The sequence below is a fragment of the Microtus oregoni genome, unplaced genomic scaffold, assembly GCF_018167655.1.
Source record: "Microtus oregoni isolate MIOR12 unplaced genomic scaffold, Mior012 000003F_ref0000135, whole genome shotgun sequence".
NCBI lineage: Eukaryota > Metazoa > Chordata > Mammalia > Rodentia > Cricetidae > Microtus > Microtus oregoni.
In genome coordinates, this window is record NW_024543062.1 from 58,113,106 (window position 1) to 58,133,094 (window position 19,989).

Genomic DNA, 19,989 nt, shown 5'->3' on the forward strand with positions numbered 1-19,989 from the left:
ACAGGCCCGCGTAGTCTCTGGCCGCGTGGTTTGCTCTTTTCTGAGTCATTTTTAAATCTCCCTTGCAAGTACAGATCTTAAGTGGCACGAACCAGAGCACGTGGTTGCTGAAAGCTGCAACCCCTCAGAGTCTTGTTCCGTCTCAGGAATTGATTTAATTAGATTTATTTTGTTGAGAAACTTGCATTTTCCAGTTTTTAACATCTACTAAGGCACTGAAACAGGACCATGTTTTCACCGCGACTCTGCAACAGCGCCACCTGCTGGATAATAGGTAATATTGCAGTTTTTGTTTCTAACGCAAATTTTACTGCTTTGTTTTCACTAATACAATGGATTAGTAAATTTATATTTACTAATACAATGAATTACATCATACAAGGTTTATATGATTATGGGGATACCTTAATTTGCTTGTTACTAGCCTTCAGTTTTCTTTTCCATATTCTATCATTAAGGAAGAATATGGCACTCCTAAGAATGATAGAATCTTTACGAACTAATAATGAACAACTAATTGACAGGAATAAAATTATTGAAAATCAGAGGTTATCTGAACAAGTGGATACTATGACAGACAAAATTGATTCCATATCCAAGGGTATTAGAAAGTTACCTGAAAGGGTTCAGGCTGTTGAATTTGACGTTCAGACTTTATCACAAAGTTTTGATAAGGTAACAGACAGAATGTACCTCCAAGATGGGAATCTACATGATATACAAGAAAAGTTTAAGGAGGACATGTTATCTTTGAAGGAAAAAATTAAAGCTTTGGAATCACAGGTGCAGAATGGGGACCAAAAAATTGATACCTCAGTGAAATCACTGGAAATATATACAGGTCAGGAGATTCAGGATTTAAGAGAGACAATGATAAAAAGATTTGAAAAGATTGGGGAAATTATTGCAGCTGGTGAACAGAGTAAGGAGGCACAAGGACAGGATACAAGGCCTCCACCAGCTATTAGAACTGGCTTACCCAGGGTTCTAGCGACATACCCTATACTTAATTCTGAAAAAGCATCAACTTCTAAAGGCTCAAAGGGAGTCAGAGAAGCTAGATGGACGCCAATAGCAATGAATGATCTGAAAGAAATTAAGCAAGCTGTTGTTAATTTTGGCTTGCACAATGCATATGTAAAGGAAATGATAAGGACTTGGGCTTCTAATGCTAGAGCTACTCCCCATGATTTCCATCAGTTAGTGTCTGCAGTTTTAGATAATGGACCTTCCTTGATGTTTGGAATTTATTTCAGAGAAGAATCCAAACATATGGAACAGCAAGGAAGAGCAAAAGGTATTGAGGTTTCCCAAGATCAAATTCTTGGTGCAGGAGAATATGCTGATCCACAGGTCCAAGCTCTTTATGACGATGAAGTACTGTGTCTATGTCACCAAGCAGCTTTAAATGCTTGGAATAGGATACAAGATCCAACAAAAAGGGTTGAATCATATACCAGAATTAGGCAGGGACAGAGAGAACCCTTTATTGACTTTTTGCAAAGATTAATTAAGGCTCTGGACATAGGGGTAACAGACCCAAAAGCTAGACGAATACTTCTTGAATCTCTAGCTTTTGAGAATACAAACATAGAATGCAAAAAGATAATTGGGCCTTTAAAGTCTAGATCAGCACCTATGGATGAATGGATTCAGCATACGATGAAGGTTGAGACGTTTAGCTATAATGATGAATCTTGGGTAGGAGAAGCGATTTCCAAAGCAATGAGGAGACATCAAACTGCCAGGTGTTTTAATTGTGGTAAATTAGGACATTTGCAAAGGAATTGCAGGCAAAGAATTTCTAGGAATATCTCTTCTGGGAATGACAAAAATAGGAGACCTCGGCCTTCAGGTATATGTAGGAGATGCGGTAAAGGCCGACATTGCTCCAACGAATGTAGGTCAACAACAGACAGACGGGGCAATCCGATATCATCGGGAAACTCCTTGGGGGGCCTCTCGCAGGCCCCCAAGCCAACAGTAGCCCAGTCATTCCCAGTCACAGTGGAGAACGTGCCTCACCAAGAAAATTAAAAGCTCCAATTTCTGCTGTAAAAAGTAATACTGGTCTAAATGAAGAATTACGTGTGGAGGATGAGTCAAAAAACCCAATAGGACAGAGTAAACGTATATTTTGGCAGACTTCTATTAATGATCAAAGACCAAAGCTAAGAGTCTGTATAAATGGCACTTTTATTGAAGGCTTATTAGACACAGGTGCGGATGTAAGTATCATTACCCCAGAATCTTGGCATCCGAATTGGCCTCTTCAAGAGGTAGATGTTCAGTTCCTGGGAATTGGAACCCTATCTCGTGTAAAACAAAGCACAAGATGGGTTGAATGCATAGGGCCCGAAGGGCAAATAGGAAGACTAAGGCCATATATAGCCAATATTGCCATAAATTTATGGGGCCGTGACCTGCTACAGCAATGGAATACCCAGATTAACATTCCTGTATTTCCAGGAACTCATAATTCTGGGAAGGATATGATGAGGTATTATGGAAAAAGGTCACCAGCCATTCAGGCTGTACAAGAACATACAGCAAATACCAAACCTTTAGAGGTACCAATGGCCCTACCTTTAAAATGGCTAACTGAGAAGCCAATATGGACCAAACAATGGCCTCTAGCTGAAGATAAACTACAGGCATTGGAACAGCTGGTGCAAGAGCAACTAGATGCTCACCATATTGAAGAATCAACCAGCCCTTGGAATTCTCCTGTGTTTGTTGTAAAAAAGAAATCTGGTAAATGGAGAATGGTGACAGATCTAAGAGCTGTCAACAAAGTAATTCAACCTATGGGCCCACTACAATCTGGAATTCCTTTGCCTTCTCTGTTACCAAAAGGATGGCCTCTTATAGTTATTGATTTGAAAGATTGTTTTTTCACTATACCGTTACAAGAAAAGGATAGAGAAAAATTTGCCTTCACAGTGCCTACTTATAATAATTCTCAGCCTAATAGGAGATATCAGTGGACTGTCCTCCCACAGGGTATGCTCAATAGTCCTACACTGTGCCAATATTTTGTAAGTAAGCCATTGGAAATAATTCGTAAACAATTCCCCAAGTCCATCATTTATCATTACATGGATGACATCTTATTATCTGATTCAAATAAAGATACTTTAGAAAGGATGTTTGAAGAAGTAAAGAAAGTCTTGCCTAGGTGGGGATTACAAATTGCCCCTGAAAAGATTCAAAGAGGAAATTCTATTAATTACCTAGGTTACAGAATAGGGTTAGAGAAAATTAAAACGCAAAAGGCACAAATTAGGAGAGACCGGTTAAAGACTCTTAATGACTTCCAAAGATTGTTAGGAGACATTTCCAGTCTACGACCAGCTGTTGGGATAACACCTGATCTAATAGTTCATTTAAACAAAACCTTAGATGGTGATAAAGATTTGAATAGTCCAAGAGAACTGACAGCTGAAGCAGAAAAGGAACTGACAATGATTGAGGAAAAATTACAGGAGGCACATGTGGATAGGGTGAACCCAAATCTTAGCTGCATCCTAGTCATATTGCCTTCCAGAATTTCTCCTACAGGGATTCTAATGTAGAGGGAAGATATTATTTTAGAGTGGATATTTATACCTAATAAACCAAGTAAAAAATTAAAAACTTATGTGGAAAAGGTCTCTGAATTAATTATAAAAGGTAAGCTGAGACTTCGTCAACTAGCAGGTATAGACCCAGCAGAAATTATAGTGCCTTTTACTACTGAAGAAATAAAAAAGTTATGGGAAGACAATGAACCGTGGCAAAGAGCTTGTGCTAACTTTTTGGGAGAAATTAATAGCAACTATCCCAAAAGTGATAGACTTAATCTCATAAAAAGAACTTCTTGGATTCTTCCTAGAATTGTACGTGATGCTCCAATAACTGGAGCCCGTACGTTCTATACTGATGCAAATAAATCAGGGAAAGCAGGTTACAAGTCAGATGAATTGAGTAAGGTGGAACAAAGCCCTTATAATTCTGTCCAGAAGGCAGAATTATATGCCATTCTTATGGTGCTAAGGGATTTTAAAGAACCTCTTAATATAGTTACAGATTCACAATATGCAGAAAGAGTTATCTTGCATATTGAAACCGCTGAATTTATACCAGATGACACAGAGTTGACTTCATTGTTTATCCAGGTACAAGACATAATCAGGAACAGGCTTTGTCCGATGTACATAACACACATCCGGTCCCATACAGGTCTGCCTGGTCCTCTAGCCCAAGGCAATGCTGAGATTGATCAATTATTGATTGGAAGTGTGTTGCAGGCCTCGGAATTTCATAAGAAGCATCATGTCAATAGTAAAGGCCTAAAGAAAGAATTTTCCATTACTTGGCAACAAGCTAAGGACATTATAAAGAGATGCCCTACTTGTTCTTTCTATAATCAAACACCGTTGCCTGCAGGGAGTAACCCAAAGGGTACTAAGAGAAATGAAATCTGGCAGATGGATGTGTTCCACTTTATGGAATTTGGTAAATTAAAATATGTACACCACACCATAGACACGTATTCAGGTTTTCAATGGGCTACTGCCCTGAGCTCAGAAAAGGCTGATTCAGTAATCACACATTTATTGGAAGTTATGGCCATCATGGGTATACCTGCGCAAATAAAGACAGATAATGGTCCAGCATATGTATCTAAGAAAATGAAACGCTTTTTTGATTATTATAATATAAAACACATTACAGGTATACCAAATAATCCTACAGGTCAGGCAGTTATAGAAAGATCAAATCGTACTATAAAGGATATGCTGAACAAACAGAAAGGGACTAAAAATACCCCCAGAAATAGATTACATAATGCTTTATTAACCTTGAATTTTCTTAACGCTAATGAGAAAGGAACGACAGCAACAGAAAGACATTGGATAATGGAAAAGTCTGCTGAACTAAATCAACCGATTTATTTCAAAGATGTGCTGACCTCTCAGTGGAAGCCAGGAGATGTGCTACGTTGGGGAAGGGGTTTTGCTCTTGTTTCCACAGGAGAAGAAAAATTGTGGATACCATCAAAATTAATAAAGTTTCGATTTAAAGAGGAGAAACCTCTTGGAAAGGAGAAATGACAACTCATCCACAATGATGATATTCATACAGGTGGTAAGAAAAACATAGAATGGGGGCAGGGTTCTGTTCTTATCTCCACAGAAAAACACTCATCTTTGAGAAATTCAAGGGACCCTGGATGTTTGGATACTGACAGATGGAAAAATACCTGCCCAATAGAAAATATCAAGACAACTGAATGGATTGTGTAAGTAATATTAAACCATATTTCTAAATTTATAAAGCTGGTTTTGAAGTTGGACTCTGGCTCAGTCCCTCTCCAATTCCAAGCCTGTTAGTAAGAGAAAAACCCAGAGTTTCTGGAGTTTCTGTCTCATGTCAAGAGCCATGATATGGGACAGAAAGAAATATGAGTTTAGAAAACATCTTTGCTTTTCTTCATATCTATCATACTTTTCATTGAATATATCAATCATGTCTTTCATTGAATATATATATATATGTCTATATATGTCTATATGATTAATGTTTAAGTTTTTCATAATGAACAATGAGTTTTTCCTGAAGTGACATTTGAAGTTTCCAGGAAGAAGATGGGGCCCCATAACAACAACTCCACCTGGTTGATATGACGTCATGATACTGATAGCGCTACTACAAGACCTGCTTTTGGTACCAGCTGCACAAGACAGTTCCAACTTGGTTAGCTGAAATGGTGCACATCTTATACAACATTTTGGCCAGACCTGCACAAAATACTCAGAGACTATTGGCAATTTTAAAAGACATTGATCTTGAAATTTAACCATCATTTCACTTTCACAGGATCCCCCAGAAAGAACGTCGCCCCCATGACAGCTGGAAGTAATTCTAGAGGACGACGTCCCCTTTCCCAATAAAACTTGCCCTTGGGTTTAGGGACATCATTTAGGGGTCGATTATAATTAGTATACGATTGAGGGTTGGGGGAGGAATTTTATACGCTCAGGGATCATTTTGAAAGAAAATAAAAGAGGGATGATGGGATAATAGATTTGTAATTGTGAGTTACTGTTTTTAGACAAATACATTGCTATAGATTCTTGTATATTGATACAAAGTTAAATTATATTGACTATTGTACGCATGCATGTTTCTACCTCTGTTTAAAACATTTTTTTATGTATTGACATATATTGTATTGATATATATATATGTATTGTATATATTTACCATATTGCAGTGTACATTTCTACCTCTGATTAAGATACTTATATAATGATTGTGTATTGATATATATTTACCTAGTGCAATGTTTATTTGTACATTGTTTATATTTGGAGGTCATTGTCCTCATTTGTTTCACAGTCGTTTATTGTCTTAGTCTTTAAGTTAGATAGATATTGAGAATTATATAGACTAATAGTCATCTAAGTTTGTCATTTATAATAGACTAATCAGGTTCTTTAGATATATAGAGATTATACTCAGTATAGATAGATAATCTTCAACTTCTTCAAAGAGCTGTAGAAAATGGCCTTTAATCTAACTCAGAGTTTTGTGGTAGTGAGACACAATTGCTCCTGGCAACACCACTCTATTCCCGAGAGAATGTTGAGCACCAAAGACACTCCACCTGGAGCCTTTCTTTTTGGCAGAACTGGCGTTTGGGCAAAGAAATGCCCATACCTCAACAACTGACAAAGATACAGAGCATGCATCAATGGATAAAACAGGACTGTCATATCCTGCCAAGACAGGGTAAGATAGTTTTGAAAAGTTGCTTGCCTTAGAAAATGGTATGTCAGTTATGTTAGGCCTTAGCCAAAGTTGGTTGCTTCAACGCTGCTAATGTGACTTTGGGTGATTGCCCAGGTAGCTAGTTGTCTCTGTAATTTGTTGCATGTTTTGGAAGTTGTTTTACTGAACTTCCTAATTACCCAGGTAACATTATTTCCCTTCTCAGATCTTCGATGGGGTTGAAGACTATATAAATGTAGTTACTTTCTCTCATGACTTGGCCAAGTTATTTATTATATAAGACCTAAGCTAGTTAGAATAGGATATTTGTACTTATTTTATATAATTTCATAGTAGGTTTAGAACTCTCTTATTTAAACAAAAGGGGGAGGTGTTGCGGGAGGTCCTCCCACTCCTCCAGCCTATCACCGCTGAGGTACCAGCCCACTGGGGCGTGGTTTCTCTCCCTTTAAAAAAGCGGCCACTTCCCTCTCCTCGCTCTCTTCACTTCCTGCTCCGCCTGCGACTAGACTCCTTTCCTGGTTGCGTAGAGGGCTGTTGCCTGGGACAGTGATCTGTAAGTTTTTTCCCCTTTAAATAAATACCACCCTAATAATCATAACCCCGAATTGGTGTGGCATTGTTTGTGACTTACGCCTTCACTCTGAGTTTGTTATGACATTGTAAACTGGAACTCTAAACTGAAATAAATAGCTTTTTTCCCTAAATTGCTTAGGTCAGGGCATTTTATCACAAAAAAAGAACAATTATATCTGTATTAGACAGGTACAGGCAGTTTCTCCTACAATGCCAAGTCACCAAGAATCTTAAAAATCTATTTTGTTTTTGATATTTTTCTTGGGGAGGAACACCCTACTATTTCCCCAATATTACCTAATAGATTATTAAATAACCTCTCTCTTCTTTAGTAGGATTAATAATAAAATAGTTTCAAATTTCCTAAAAGATTCTTAAGTGCGGAAGTGGCTCAAAAGTGCACAGTCAATCAATTATTATTGAATTAATTCAAATTTGATCTATAAAAGTAAACAGGATATATCAAAATTATAAGGTCATCAAGTCTTTTCAACTCTTCTTTAACTGTTAAACCACTTCCAAATAAATGACTGGGAAGCAAAAGACGCTAGCCATGGTAGTGATTTATAAAATATTATCTATGTCAATAAAAAAAAATGACTCTGGTTTTAGGGAACCAGTTGAGTAGAACAAAGGAGATACATCTGAACTTCAAAAGAAAAATGTTACATAAGAAATAAATGTTATCTGAAAATTATTAGCAATTATAGTACATATAAATAAGTAATTAATAGGTGCATATGGGTTTATGCCAGGAATCTTAGCATTCAGGTTTTCAGCCAGTCTGAACCATATACTGAGTTTTGAGAAAATGTCAGCTACAGAGTGAATCTGTCTCAAAAAAACAAAAAATGGAAAGAACAAAGGAAGGAAGGGCTAGAGATGGAAAGGAAAAGGAAGAAGGGAGGGATTTCAAAGAGAATCTGAGTTAAATACTAAGTTCAAGGCAAGCCTGGAATACATGAGAACTTAATCTCATAAAACTTTTTTAAAAATTAAATTCATACTATGTTACAAACTAGTAAGATTTTAAAAGTTATAAAAATAAGGCTGGGCGGTGGTGGCATATGCCTTTAATCCCAGCATTCTGGAGGCAAAGGCAGGTGGATCTCTGTGAGTTTGAGGCCAGCCTGGTCTACAGAGTAAATTCCAGGACAGGCTCCAAAGTTACAGAGAAACCCTGTCTCGAAAAAAATAAATAAATAAATAAATATAAAAAAGTAATAAATGATAGGAGTTAATGCTATGATAAAAAAGTAAGGTCAAGCTCAGAGTTAATGATATATTATAAATTAAACTAAAATGTAGCTATGGCCTGGCGGTGGTGGCGCACGCACTCAGGAGGCAGAGGCAGGCGGATCTCTGTGAGTTCGAGACCAGCCTGGTCTACAAGAGCTAGTTCCAGGACAGGCTCCAAAGCTACAGAGAAACCCTGTCTTGAAAAACCAAAAAAAAAAAAAAAAAAAAAAAAGTAGCTATGGCGCACTCCTTTAATCCAATACCTAGGAAGCAGAGGTAGGCGGATCTCTGTGAGTTTGAGGCTAGGCTGGTCTACAGAATGAGTTCCAGGGCAGCCAGGGCTACATAGTGAGACCCAATCAGAAAACAAAACAAATCAACCAACTACCATGAAATGTAGATCTCAAACAATTCAGCAGTGACAGGAATACTTAGCAGACAGGACGGCTTCATAGATCTACTCTAAAACTGCTTATCATTAAGGGGTGTAGGATGAATATCAATAACAGATACAGGAATCATGGTATTTTGACTCATAAATAACTCACTTAGGACCGGGAAGAAAACAGAACGGAAAGAAACAGACATGGATCTTAAAGCAGCCAAAGGAATTAAATAAGACGTCTCACATATGTCAACAGCTGATAGCCCTAATTAATAAGAAAATTTATATTATACTCTGTGTACAGTGCTGAAAAGAAGCAGAAATACACAAAAATCATGGGAAAAATTATTACAAAATTATTATGGTCAAAAATATTAAATGGTCATTCTAAAAATTTTTGACTACTGGTTCTGATTTGAACTGTGTCGTCCCACTCAAAAGATACAGTGAAGTCCTAACCATAGAACTACAGGATTTGACCCGATTTAGAAAGTCGCAGATATACAGTAATTAGTTAAGATGACTTCACCCAGAGGTAAGTCCTTAATTCTAAATGATTAGTATCTGTGTAAGAGAAGACAAATCGATACACAGAGAACAAACACCTTACGAAGATGGAGATAGAAAATGAAATGATAACATCTGCAAGCCAAGAAATGCCAGCCAGCCAGCCCTTACAGACAGGTTATTCCTGGGAGTTCTCAAGAGATCAGTCAGGCTGATACCTACTTCAGGTTGTACCTTCATCATCAAACTACAGTCTGACACCTATCTCAAGTTGTACCCTCACCATCAAACTATAGCCCCAACAATCTGACACCTATCTCAGGCTGTACCCTCACCAAACTACAGCCCCAGCACTCTGACACCTATCTCAGGCTGTACATTCACCATCAAACTACAGCCCCAACAATCTGACACCTATCTCAGGCTGTACCCTCACCAAACTACAGCCCTAGCACTCTGACACTTTTTTTTTTTTGGTTTTTCGAGGTACTCTGACACTTCTAACCTCCAGAATGTTGACATCATATGGCTTTAAACATATCCATTTAGTGATTCTTTATTATACCAGCAATAGGAAACCGATACACCATGTAATACAGAAACTCCATGATTTCTGCTCAACCCATGAAAAAACTGATGCCCACAGGATAACCTGGAGGGAAGTGGCTCGCCTACCATTGCACCCATATTATGAGCTACACCCATATTCAAACCCTAGAAGAACCAAGATGTTGCTTCACTGGGGTGAACAGAAAAAAAAAACTGTGGAGGACTGGAGAGATAGGTCAGTAGTTAATAAGGTGCAGTGCTTTTCCAAGTGACTTGAAGTCAGTTTGCTGGTGGCTCACAACTTCCTGTAACTCCAGCTCCAAGGAATCTGACACCCTCTTCTGAACTCCACAAGCAATGCACGTATGTGCACACAGACATCTCACCATCTCACACACACTTAAAAGTTAAAATGAAGCCTTTTTTTTTTTTTTTTTTGGATTTTTCGAGACAGGGTTTCTCTGTAGCTTTTTGGTTCCTGTCCTGGAACTAGCTCTCGTAGTCCAGGCTGGCCTCGAACTCACAGAGATCCGCCTGCCTCTGCCTCCCAAGTGCTGGGATTAAAGGCGTGCACCACAACCGCCCGGCTAAAATGAAGCCTTTTTAAAAAAAGAAAAAAATTGTGGTATATCCATATTATAAAATAAAAGTACTCAGTGACAAAAAGAAAGAAAAGAAAGACCGCTTGTGGAGAAGCCAAATGCATTGATGCACACCTTTAATCTCAACACTCTGGAGGTAGAGGGAGGATCTCTGTGAGTCCAAGACCAGTTTGGTCTAATATCAAGTTCTGGGCCAGACAAAGCTACATAGTGAGCCCCTGTTTCAAAAAGACAAAACACAGCAAACAAAAAGGTGGGGAGGAATCTTATGGTGGTTAATATTACTCTCCAACTTGAAATGGTGGAGAGCAAACTAAGAAACTGAGCCCTAAGAATGTTTACAGATTATAAATTTATAAATGAGGGATTTTATACATTAGGTTAATTGAAGTGGCAAGATCTACCCTGAACATGGGCGGCACCATTCTATGGCTGGGGTCCCACACTGAACAAAAGAAGAAAGTGAATGAAACACCAGCAACTCATCTCTCTCTGCCCCGACTGGAGATGCAATGTGACCAGCAGCCTCAAGATCCTGTGGCCACGCCTTCCCCACTATGAAGAACTGTACCAGCTAACTGTGAGCCAAAAGAAACCACTCCTTCCCTGAGCTGCTTCAGTCTGGTATTTCGTTGTAGCAACAGTAAGTAACTAGCACAACTCTTAAACACATATCACTATGAGAGTAAAACCAGTCTGGAAAAGCTTTATTTGATTCTATTTATATGAGAGTTTGGAAAAGGAAAAACTATATAGTCATTAGCTATATCACTGATGGCTGAGGTTTGTGTAGTGGGACTCGGGAATTGTGTAGGACACTGAAACCATAGTGCTATACTGGAACAGAGATTCCAAAGCACTGGCCAATGTCCACTGCTAAAAATTTAATAGCTCAAAACGTAAACATAAAACATGCACATATATGTAAAAAATGAGGTCAGGAGATTCCAAAATGAACTGCGGAACACATTTTGTCCAGCAGACGCAATGTCCTCTTCTAGCTTCCTTGGGCTCCAGGCACAAACATGGTGCAAAAACACATGTTCAGGCAAAACACTCATACACATTAAAGTTTTTTTTCAAAAGTCTGAAACAATATTATTGAATGGCATTCGGAAGAGGAGAGTGCTGGTGTAATCTGGAAATGAGTGGTACCTGGAAGCATACAGACACAGGCATCAGGCACAGATTTGGTTCAGACATACATGCGGACAAACACCCACACAAAAATAAATAAATAAATAAATAAATTTCAAATATTTGAAATAAGACAAAGCAGTACTGATGAAAAGTGATGTGAAGCTGTATATAAACAAGAACAAAGCACTAGGTTGTGGTGGTGCACACCTTTAATCCCTGTACTTGGGAACCAGAAGCAGGCAGATCTCTGTGAGTTTGAGGCCAGCCTGGTCTACAAAGTGAGTTCAAGAACAGCCAGGGATGTTATACAGGGAAACCCTGTCTTGAAAAGCAAATAAACAAAAACAACAACAACAAAATAACAAAACAAGAACTCATGGTAGGAAAAGACTTCCAGACTAAGAGTTCATAATGAATTCTGTAAACTGGCTAATATCCACTGAGAACACTGGAGACTCTAAAGTGAATGAGTGGTTATAAAACTGACCAAATGTTTGTCCTACTTCACGAGAAATTTTGTGTAGTGTGTGTGTGTGTGTGTTCAAATCTCTATGTCATCAAAGAGAAGGCGAATCTGGTGGCTAGGGTGAGAAAGTCTTCCGGCGGCTCACAGACGTCAACAACTGATTGGTAGTCCTATTTGGGAAGGAAATACATGACTAGGGACAGCTTGTATGACCTGACCACACTTCCTGTTATCTGTTTCCTGTGTGTAGATAAAATGTAATCAATTGAGCAGCATTCTGCTCCTACCACACCTCTCCACCTGTTCCTACGCCTCTGCTGGTCGTGGTGGAATCCACCCCTTTGAATCCCTACGTCCTGAGTTGCCTTTGGTCATGATACCTTATCACGGCAATGGAAAAGTTACTAAGGTAGCCAAGGTACAAAAGCATACTGTAGCTGTGAACTCTTGCAAGGACGTCCTTGTGAAGACGTAGCAGAGTGTTAACTTTGTATTTTATGTGGACAAAACTGGTTGTTTTTGAAAGTTTACACACATACACAAAATTATATGCATTGTATACAGAAGTATTTAAGGGGAAATGGCTATTATACAAGTAAATTTATTTCTTTTTGTGTTTCCCCCACTACACAGGTAGATCTATGGTCACGTGAGAAAACAGAGGACAGTGAACACCGGTTTTAGAGAAGGCTCAAGAGTACTTACTTCGTCTGCCACCATACACCTGGAAAAAAGGAAAACAAAATAACAAGTTAATTATCAAAGGGACGACTATTCAGAGTTCTGATTAAGTAACTCACACTTTACAAAAGCTAAAGGATTACGCCAGAGAGGTGTCTGCAACAGCACGAGCACTGGACAGTGGTGATTTCAACTCTATGCCTACGTATGTCTATGTGAGAGTGTCAGCGCTACAGGTAAGTTATTGCCACTCCTCACCGTGGAAAGACATGCAAATAAAAACACTTGAGGAACCAAGCAAAATGGCAAGAGATTATGAAGAATGCCTTCTGCCTCCATTCTTAAACTATAATCCTGGCAGTTCCTATAGTTGAGGATGCTGGATTAAAGAACAGTGTGATGGTGCACGCCTTTAATTCCAGAACTCTGGAGGCAGAGGCAAATGGACCTCTGAGTTCAAGGCCAGCCTGGTCTTCGTAGTGAGCTCCAGGACAGCCAGAGGTACATAGTGAGACCAAGTCTCAATTAATTAATTAACTAATTAATTAAACAAGAAAATGAAAGGTTTTGTTTTATTTGTTTCTGTAATAAAGTACCCTGACATTCTAGTACAGCACAGAACTCAAGGAGACAAGAACTCAAAACAGCTACATCTCAGTCACAGACAAGAGCAGAAAGTAATTAACGTATATATATTTCCTATTCGGCTAGCTTCCTCTATACCCAGTCCTTCGTCGCACAGTCCAGGACCCCAAATTAAGAAACAGTGCTGCCTACTTTCAGGCTGGATCCTCTCACATTAACGAAGGCAATACAACAAAAGCACACAGTCAGGTCGACAGGCCAACCTGACCTAGACTCACAAAGACTCTTTCCAGGTTATTCTAGATATATCTAGTTGACAATACTAGCCATTACACTGACTAGCAACCACATTTTGGCACAAATCTGAGATCTGATTTTATATGCCAAATCAAAGTATGTGTGCTATAGTTCGGTCTTTGTTGTGATGAATTTGAGTTCTATTATTTTGCTAACTTTATCTTGTGTGGAGGAGTGAAGGTGTGTGTGTGTATGTGTGTTTGTGTGTGTGTATGCACATGTACATTTGTGATTTCTATGTGTTCCCAGGCATCTAGAGGAGAGAATGGAAGGTCTCTCCAACCTCCTATTTTGAGATAGGTTTTCTCACTGAAGCTGGAGCTCACTGACCTGGGAAGGCTAGCTGGTTATTGAGCACCAGGGGAGTCACCTGTCACCACCTCTCCAGGGCTAGGATTACAGACGTACAACCCCTGGTCTGGTATCAGAACTCAGGTCCTTACTCTTTTTCTTTCTTTTTCTTTTTTTTTTTTTTGTTTTGGTTAGGTCCTTACTCTTGTGCAGTAAGCACTCCACCAAGTGAGCTATCTCCCCAGCCTATATCTGCTGTATTCTTTTTAAAAAACTGATTTCTAGAAGTAAATTTGATCCAGTGTGAAGTGAGCACTGGGCTTATAAACTGAGATTCTAAGCAGAAGAAATAGAGAGAAAAAAGAGCACAGCAAGCATGGTCAGGATAATCAGTGACCAGCTGCAGGCAGCAAGTGCAACATGAGGACAAAAATAATCCCAACTAAGGGAAAGCTAAAATACAAGTAATTCAGTAGAAATTGGTTTACTACACATTTTAGAGAAAGTAGAAAATTAAGAAGTAACACGGCATTTCCCCAGAGAGATTCATAAATTTTAAAATAAAAGCCAAAGGCTGGGGAGATGCTCGTCCTTCAGGTGTGAGGATCTGAGTCCAGTTTATAAAATGCACATAAAATCTGGGCATGCTGGTGCTCACTAATCCCAGCATGAAAAAAAATAGGAACAGGTAGACTTTGGGGGCTCGGCCAGCCAAGCTAACCAAAATGGTAAACTCTGGGTTGAGTAAGAGACCCTGTCTCAAAAATAAGGTATCAAGCAATACAGAAAGATAGCCGAAGTCAATCTCTAATCTCTACAAGTACACATACAGGTTAAGTGTACACTTGTCTCATATAAGGAAATAAAATCCTACTGAAATTAATCAAAGATGTCTCTTTAAGAGTATATTATTTATGCAGAGTCTATTATGTAGATATCACTGTGCTGGAGAGATGGTAAACTTCAGTCTTTCCCTTATGTTGTGTGGTATTTTTGTTGTGTTTTTTTTTGTTTGTTTGTTTGTTTTGGATTTTTGAGACAGGGTTTCTCCGTAGCTTTTTGGTTCCTGTCCTGGAACTAGCTCTTGTAGACCAGGCTGGCCTCGAACTCACAGAGATCCGCCTGCCTCTGCCTCTGCTGGGATTAAAGGTGTGCGCCACCATCGCCCGGCTTTTGTGGTGTTTTGACCAACACAGCTTGCTTGGAGTCAGAGAGTGGAGATAGCCACTAGTGGACCAAAATTAACCATAGAAGTTTGGAGGACTGTACAGAGAGGAGACAGGAAGTAGTAGGGTGGGGCTGAGAGTGGACCTCAGCCCTTTTGGGACAGAGGAACAGAAGAGGTAGGAAGGGACAGGTGGTTGCTCCCTGCTTCTTTGGTCTTTCAGGTTCATATCTGGATATCTTGACTCCCAATTTTTTATTGATAAGGATTAATTAGATTAATGTTTCACCCTTAAGTACAGTGACTAGAAGAAAAAAAAATACTTGATTTAGGTGGCATTACGTCCTCTTTAAAAACTAAAGTGAGGAATAATAGAGAATAGGGAATGAAGGGAGGGAAGAGTCATGAAAGAGTCTAAAGGAGGAGTGCTTTAACAGTTAGAAGTGCAAAGGCCCAAGAGATGCCCAATCATACTACAAAAGCATTTGTTCAACTATGTTCATAGCAGCATGATTTGTATAATGCCAGAACCTGGAAACAACCTAGATGCCCCTCAATGGAAGAATGGATAAAGAAAGTGTGGCACATCCAAATAGCATAAAATATCTTGGGGTAACTCTGACCAAGGAAGTGAAAGATCTACTTGACAAGAACTATAAGTCTTTGAAGAAAGAAATTGAAGAAGACACCAGAAAATGGAAAGACCTCCCTTGCTCTTGGATTGGGAGGATCAACATAGTAAAAATGGCAATTCTACCAAAAGCAATCTATAGATTCAATGCAATCCCCATCAAAATCCCATCAAAATTCTTCACAGATCTGGAGAAGACAATAATCAACTTTATATGGAAAAACAAAAAACCCAGGATAGCCAAAACAATCTTATACAATAAAGGATTGTCTGGAGGCATTACCATCCCTGACTTCAAACTCTATTACAGAGCTACAGTATTGAAAACAGCTTGGTATTGGCATAAAAACAGAGAAGTCGACCAATGGAATCGAATAGAAGACCCTGACATTAACCCACAAACCTATGAACGCCTGATTTTCGATAAAGGAGCTAAAAGTATACAATGGAAAAAAGAGAGCATCTTCAACAAATTGTGCTGGCAAAACTGGATGTCAATCTGTAGAAGAATGAAAATAGATCCATATCTATCACCATGCACTAAACTCAAGTCCAAATGGATTAAAGACCTCAATATCAGTCCGAACACACTGAACCTGATAGAAGAGAAAGTGGGAAGTACTCTACAGCACATGGGCACAGGAGACCACTTCCTATGTATAACCCCAGCAGCACAGACACTAAGAGGGCATCATTGAATAAATGGGACTTCCTGAGGCTGAGAAGCTTCTGTAAAGCAAAGGACACTGTCACTAAGACAAAAAGGCAACCCACTGACTGGGAGAAGAACTTCACCAACCCCGCAACTGACAAAGGTTTGATCTCCAAAATATATAAAGAACTCAAGAAACTAGACCGCAAAAGGCTAATCAACCCAATTATAAAATGGGGCACTGAGCTGAACAGACAATTCTCAACAGAAGAACTTCAAATGGCCAAAAGACACTTAAGGTCATGCTCAACTTCCTTAGCAATCAGGGAAATGCAAATCAAGACAACTTTAAGATACCACCTTACACCTGTCAGAATGGCTAAAATAAAAAAAACACCAATGATAGCCTTTGCTGGAGAGGTTGTGGAGAAAGGGGTACACTCACCCATTGCTGGTGGGAATGCAAACTTGTGCAACCACTCTGGAAAGCAGTGTTTCGGTTTCTCAGGAAATTCGGGATCAACCTACCCCTGGATCCAGCAATACCACTCTTGGGAATATACCCAAGAGAGGCCCTATCATACAACAAAAGTATATGCTCAACTATGTTCATGGCAGCATTGTTTGTAATAGCCAGAACCTGGAAACAACCTAGATGCCCTTCAACGGAAGAATGGATGAAGAAAGTATGGAATATATACATATTAGAGTATTACTCAGCAGTAAAAAACAAGGACTTCTTGAATTTTGCATACAAATGGATGGAAATAGAAAACACTATCCTGAGTGAGGTAAGCCAGACCCAAAAAGAGGAACATGGGATGTACTCACTCATATTTGGTTTCTAGCCATAAATAAAGGACATTGAGCTTATAATTCATGTTCCTAGAGAAGCTAAATAAGAAGGTGAATCCAAAGACAAACACATAGGCATCCTCATGAATATTAACCTTCATCAGGCAATGAAAGGAGACAGAGACAGAGACCCACATGGGAGCACCGGACAGAAATCTCAAGGTCCAAATCAGGAGCAGAAGGAGACGGAGCACGAGCAAGGAACTCAGGACCACGAGGGGTGCACCCACACACTAAGACAATGGGGATGTTCTATTGGGATCTCACCAAGGCCAGCTGGCCTAGGTCTGAAAAAGCATGGGATAAATCCGGACTAGCTGAACATAGCGGACAATGAGGAATACTGAGAATTCAAGAACAATTGCAGTGGGTTTTTGATCCTACTGCACGTACTGGTTTTGTGGGAGCCTAGGCAGTTTGGATGCTCACCTTATGAGACCTGGATAGAGGTGGGCAGTCCTTGGGCTTCCCACAGGTCAGGAAACCCTGATTGCTCTTTGAGCAGATGAGGGAGGGGGACTTGATCGGGGGAGGGGGAGGGAAATGGGAAGCGGTTGCGGGGACGAGGCAGAAATCCTTAATAAATAAATAAATTTAAATAAAAAAAAAGAAAGTGTGGCACATCTACACATTAGAGTATTACTCAGTGGTAAAAAACAATGACATCTTGAATTTTGCATGTGAATAGATGGAAATAGAAAACACTATCCTGAGTGAGATAACCCAGACCCAAAAAGATGAATATGGTATGTACTCACTCATTAGTGGATTCTAGCCATAAATAAAGGACATTGAGCCTGTGTAGTTCACGATCCTAGAGAAGCTTAATAATAAGGTGAACCCAAAGAAAAACATATATAGATCCTCCTGGAAATTGGAAGCAGACAAGATCACCAGGCAAAAGTTGGAGCATGGGCGTGGGAGTGAAGTAGGGGGAAGGGGAGAGGAAGAGAGAGAGGGGAAAAGGAGAGGGTTGGGGAGAGTTTGGGGGAGTGGGATGGTTGAGATGGAGGAAGGGTGGACATGGGAGCACGGTAGGAGATATCTTAATTGAGGGAGCCATTTTGGGGTTGGCAAAGAGGCTTTAGCCCTGGAGGGGTTCCCAGGAGTCCACGGGGATGATCCCAGCTAGAACCCTGGGCAGTGGAGGAGAGGGTGCCTGAACTGGCCTTGTCCTGTAGTCAGACTGATGACTATTTTCAATATCACCTTAGAACCTTCATCCGGCAATGGATAGAGATAGAAACAGAGACCCACATCGGAGCACTGGACTGAGCTCCCAAGGTCCAGTTGAAGAGCAGAAGGAGGGAGAATATGAGCAAAGAAGTCATGACCACGAGGGGTTGGTCCACCCACTGAGACAGTGTGCCTGATGTAATGGGAGCTCACCAAATCCAGCTGAACTGGGACTGAATGAGCATGGGGTCAAACTGGACCCTCTGCATGTGGGGGACAATTGGGGCAGACTGAGAAGCCAATGATAATGGCACTGGGATTTGTCTCTACAACATGTACTGGCTCTTTGGGATCCTATTCTATTTGGATGCATGTAGGGGAGAGGGCCTAGGACTTCCCACAGGGCAAGGTACCTTGCCCTTTCTCAGGACTGGAGGGGGAGGGGAAGGGTGTGGGGGGAGCAGGACGAATGTGGGAGGAGGGCAGGAGGTAGAAATTTTGATTGGTATTATTTATAAAGTAATAAAAAAGACAAAAAAAAAGATATGTCTCATGTGATCAAAGAACAATACAAATGCCCAGTAAATATAGATCCAGACTGGAAAAAAAAAAAACTTCTAAATGAGTTACAGAGTATTTAAAAATATACATTGGCTTGAGAGAGAGAAAAGGTATATATAGTCATAGATTAAAAATAGTTTAAAAATAATAAAGTTCTTAAAAGAAATAGAGTAATAAAAAATAATAAGTCACATAAAGATGAGAAATACACAGTGTAATGATTTCAGTCACATAAGGCTGATACTTTCGGGTTCTAGGGGTCATGCAAGTACAAAAGGCTCTCAGGCAGAAGTGCCTAACGGCCCCAGCTTCAAGGCTGCTGGCTGACGATTCAACCTCACAAATACTTCAGTCAAGACTTAACAACTTTTCTAATTTTCCCAAGGTTCCGCCAAAGATACTAATGCCCACAAACAACAGATTGCCCACATTTCCAAGAGATGGGGTATGAACTGTGGGTTTTGGTTATTCAATGGATTATGCATGTTTGTCATTGTTTAGGGGGTGGTTGGTTACCAGTTACTATTGATCATAGTCAGAAAAAAAGTTAAACAAAAGAGTTAAATTCAAAGATTTCTTTCTAAAGAAAACCATGGTGATATGACACAGAAATGATGAGATTAGATTACTGAATCTACTTAAATAAAAAAAAAAAAACCACTATTAATCTCAATGTATTTTACATTGGTATGGATTTTGGTTTACTGATACAAATTTAAGGGGTTTTTAATACTGTCTATATGTTTCTACTCTTGTTTAGGATATTTTGATTATATACATTTAGGTTATTTTTGTTAGAATATACTGTACATACATTTCTTCTCTTGTTAAAGGTATTGTACCTATGCAGCTCA

General features: G+C 39.5%; 1 protein-coding gene across 3 annotated transcripts in view; it reads right to left on the minus strand.

Annotated features, from left to right (window-relative positions):
- Zranb3 (zinc finger RANBP2-type containing 3) overlaps nt 1-19,989 on the minus strand; it is a 179,379-nt gene that overhangs the window by 104,327 nt on the left and 55,063 nt on the right. For all 3 annotated transcript variants that reach the window (XM_041648188.1, XM_041648189.1, XM_041648187.1), the window contains exon 3: nt 12,947-12,965. In XM_041648188.1, the coding sequence (XP_041504122.1) occupies nt 12,947-12,965 (19 nt within the window). The remainder of the gene's footprint in view (nt 1-12,946; nt 12,966-19,989) is intronic.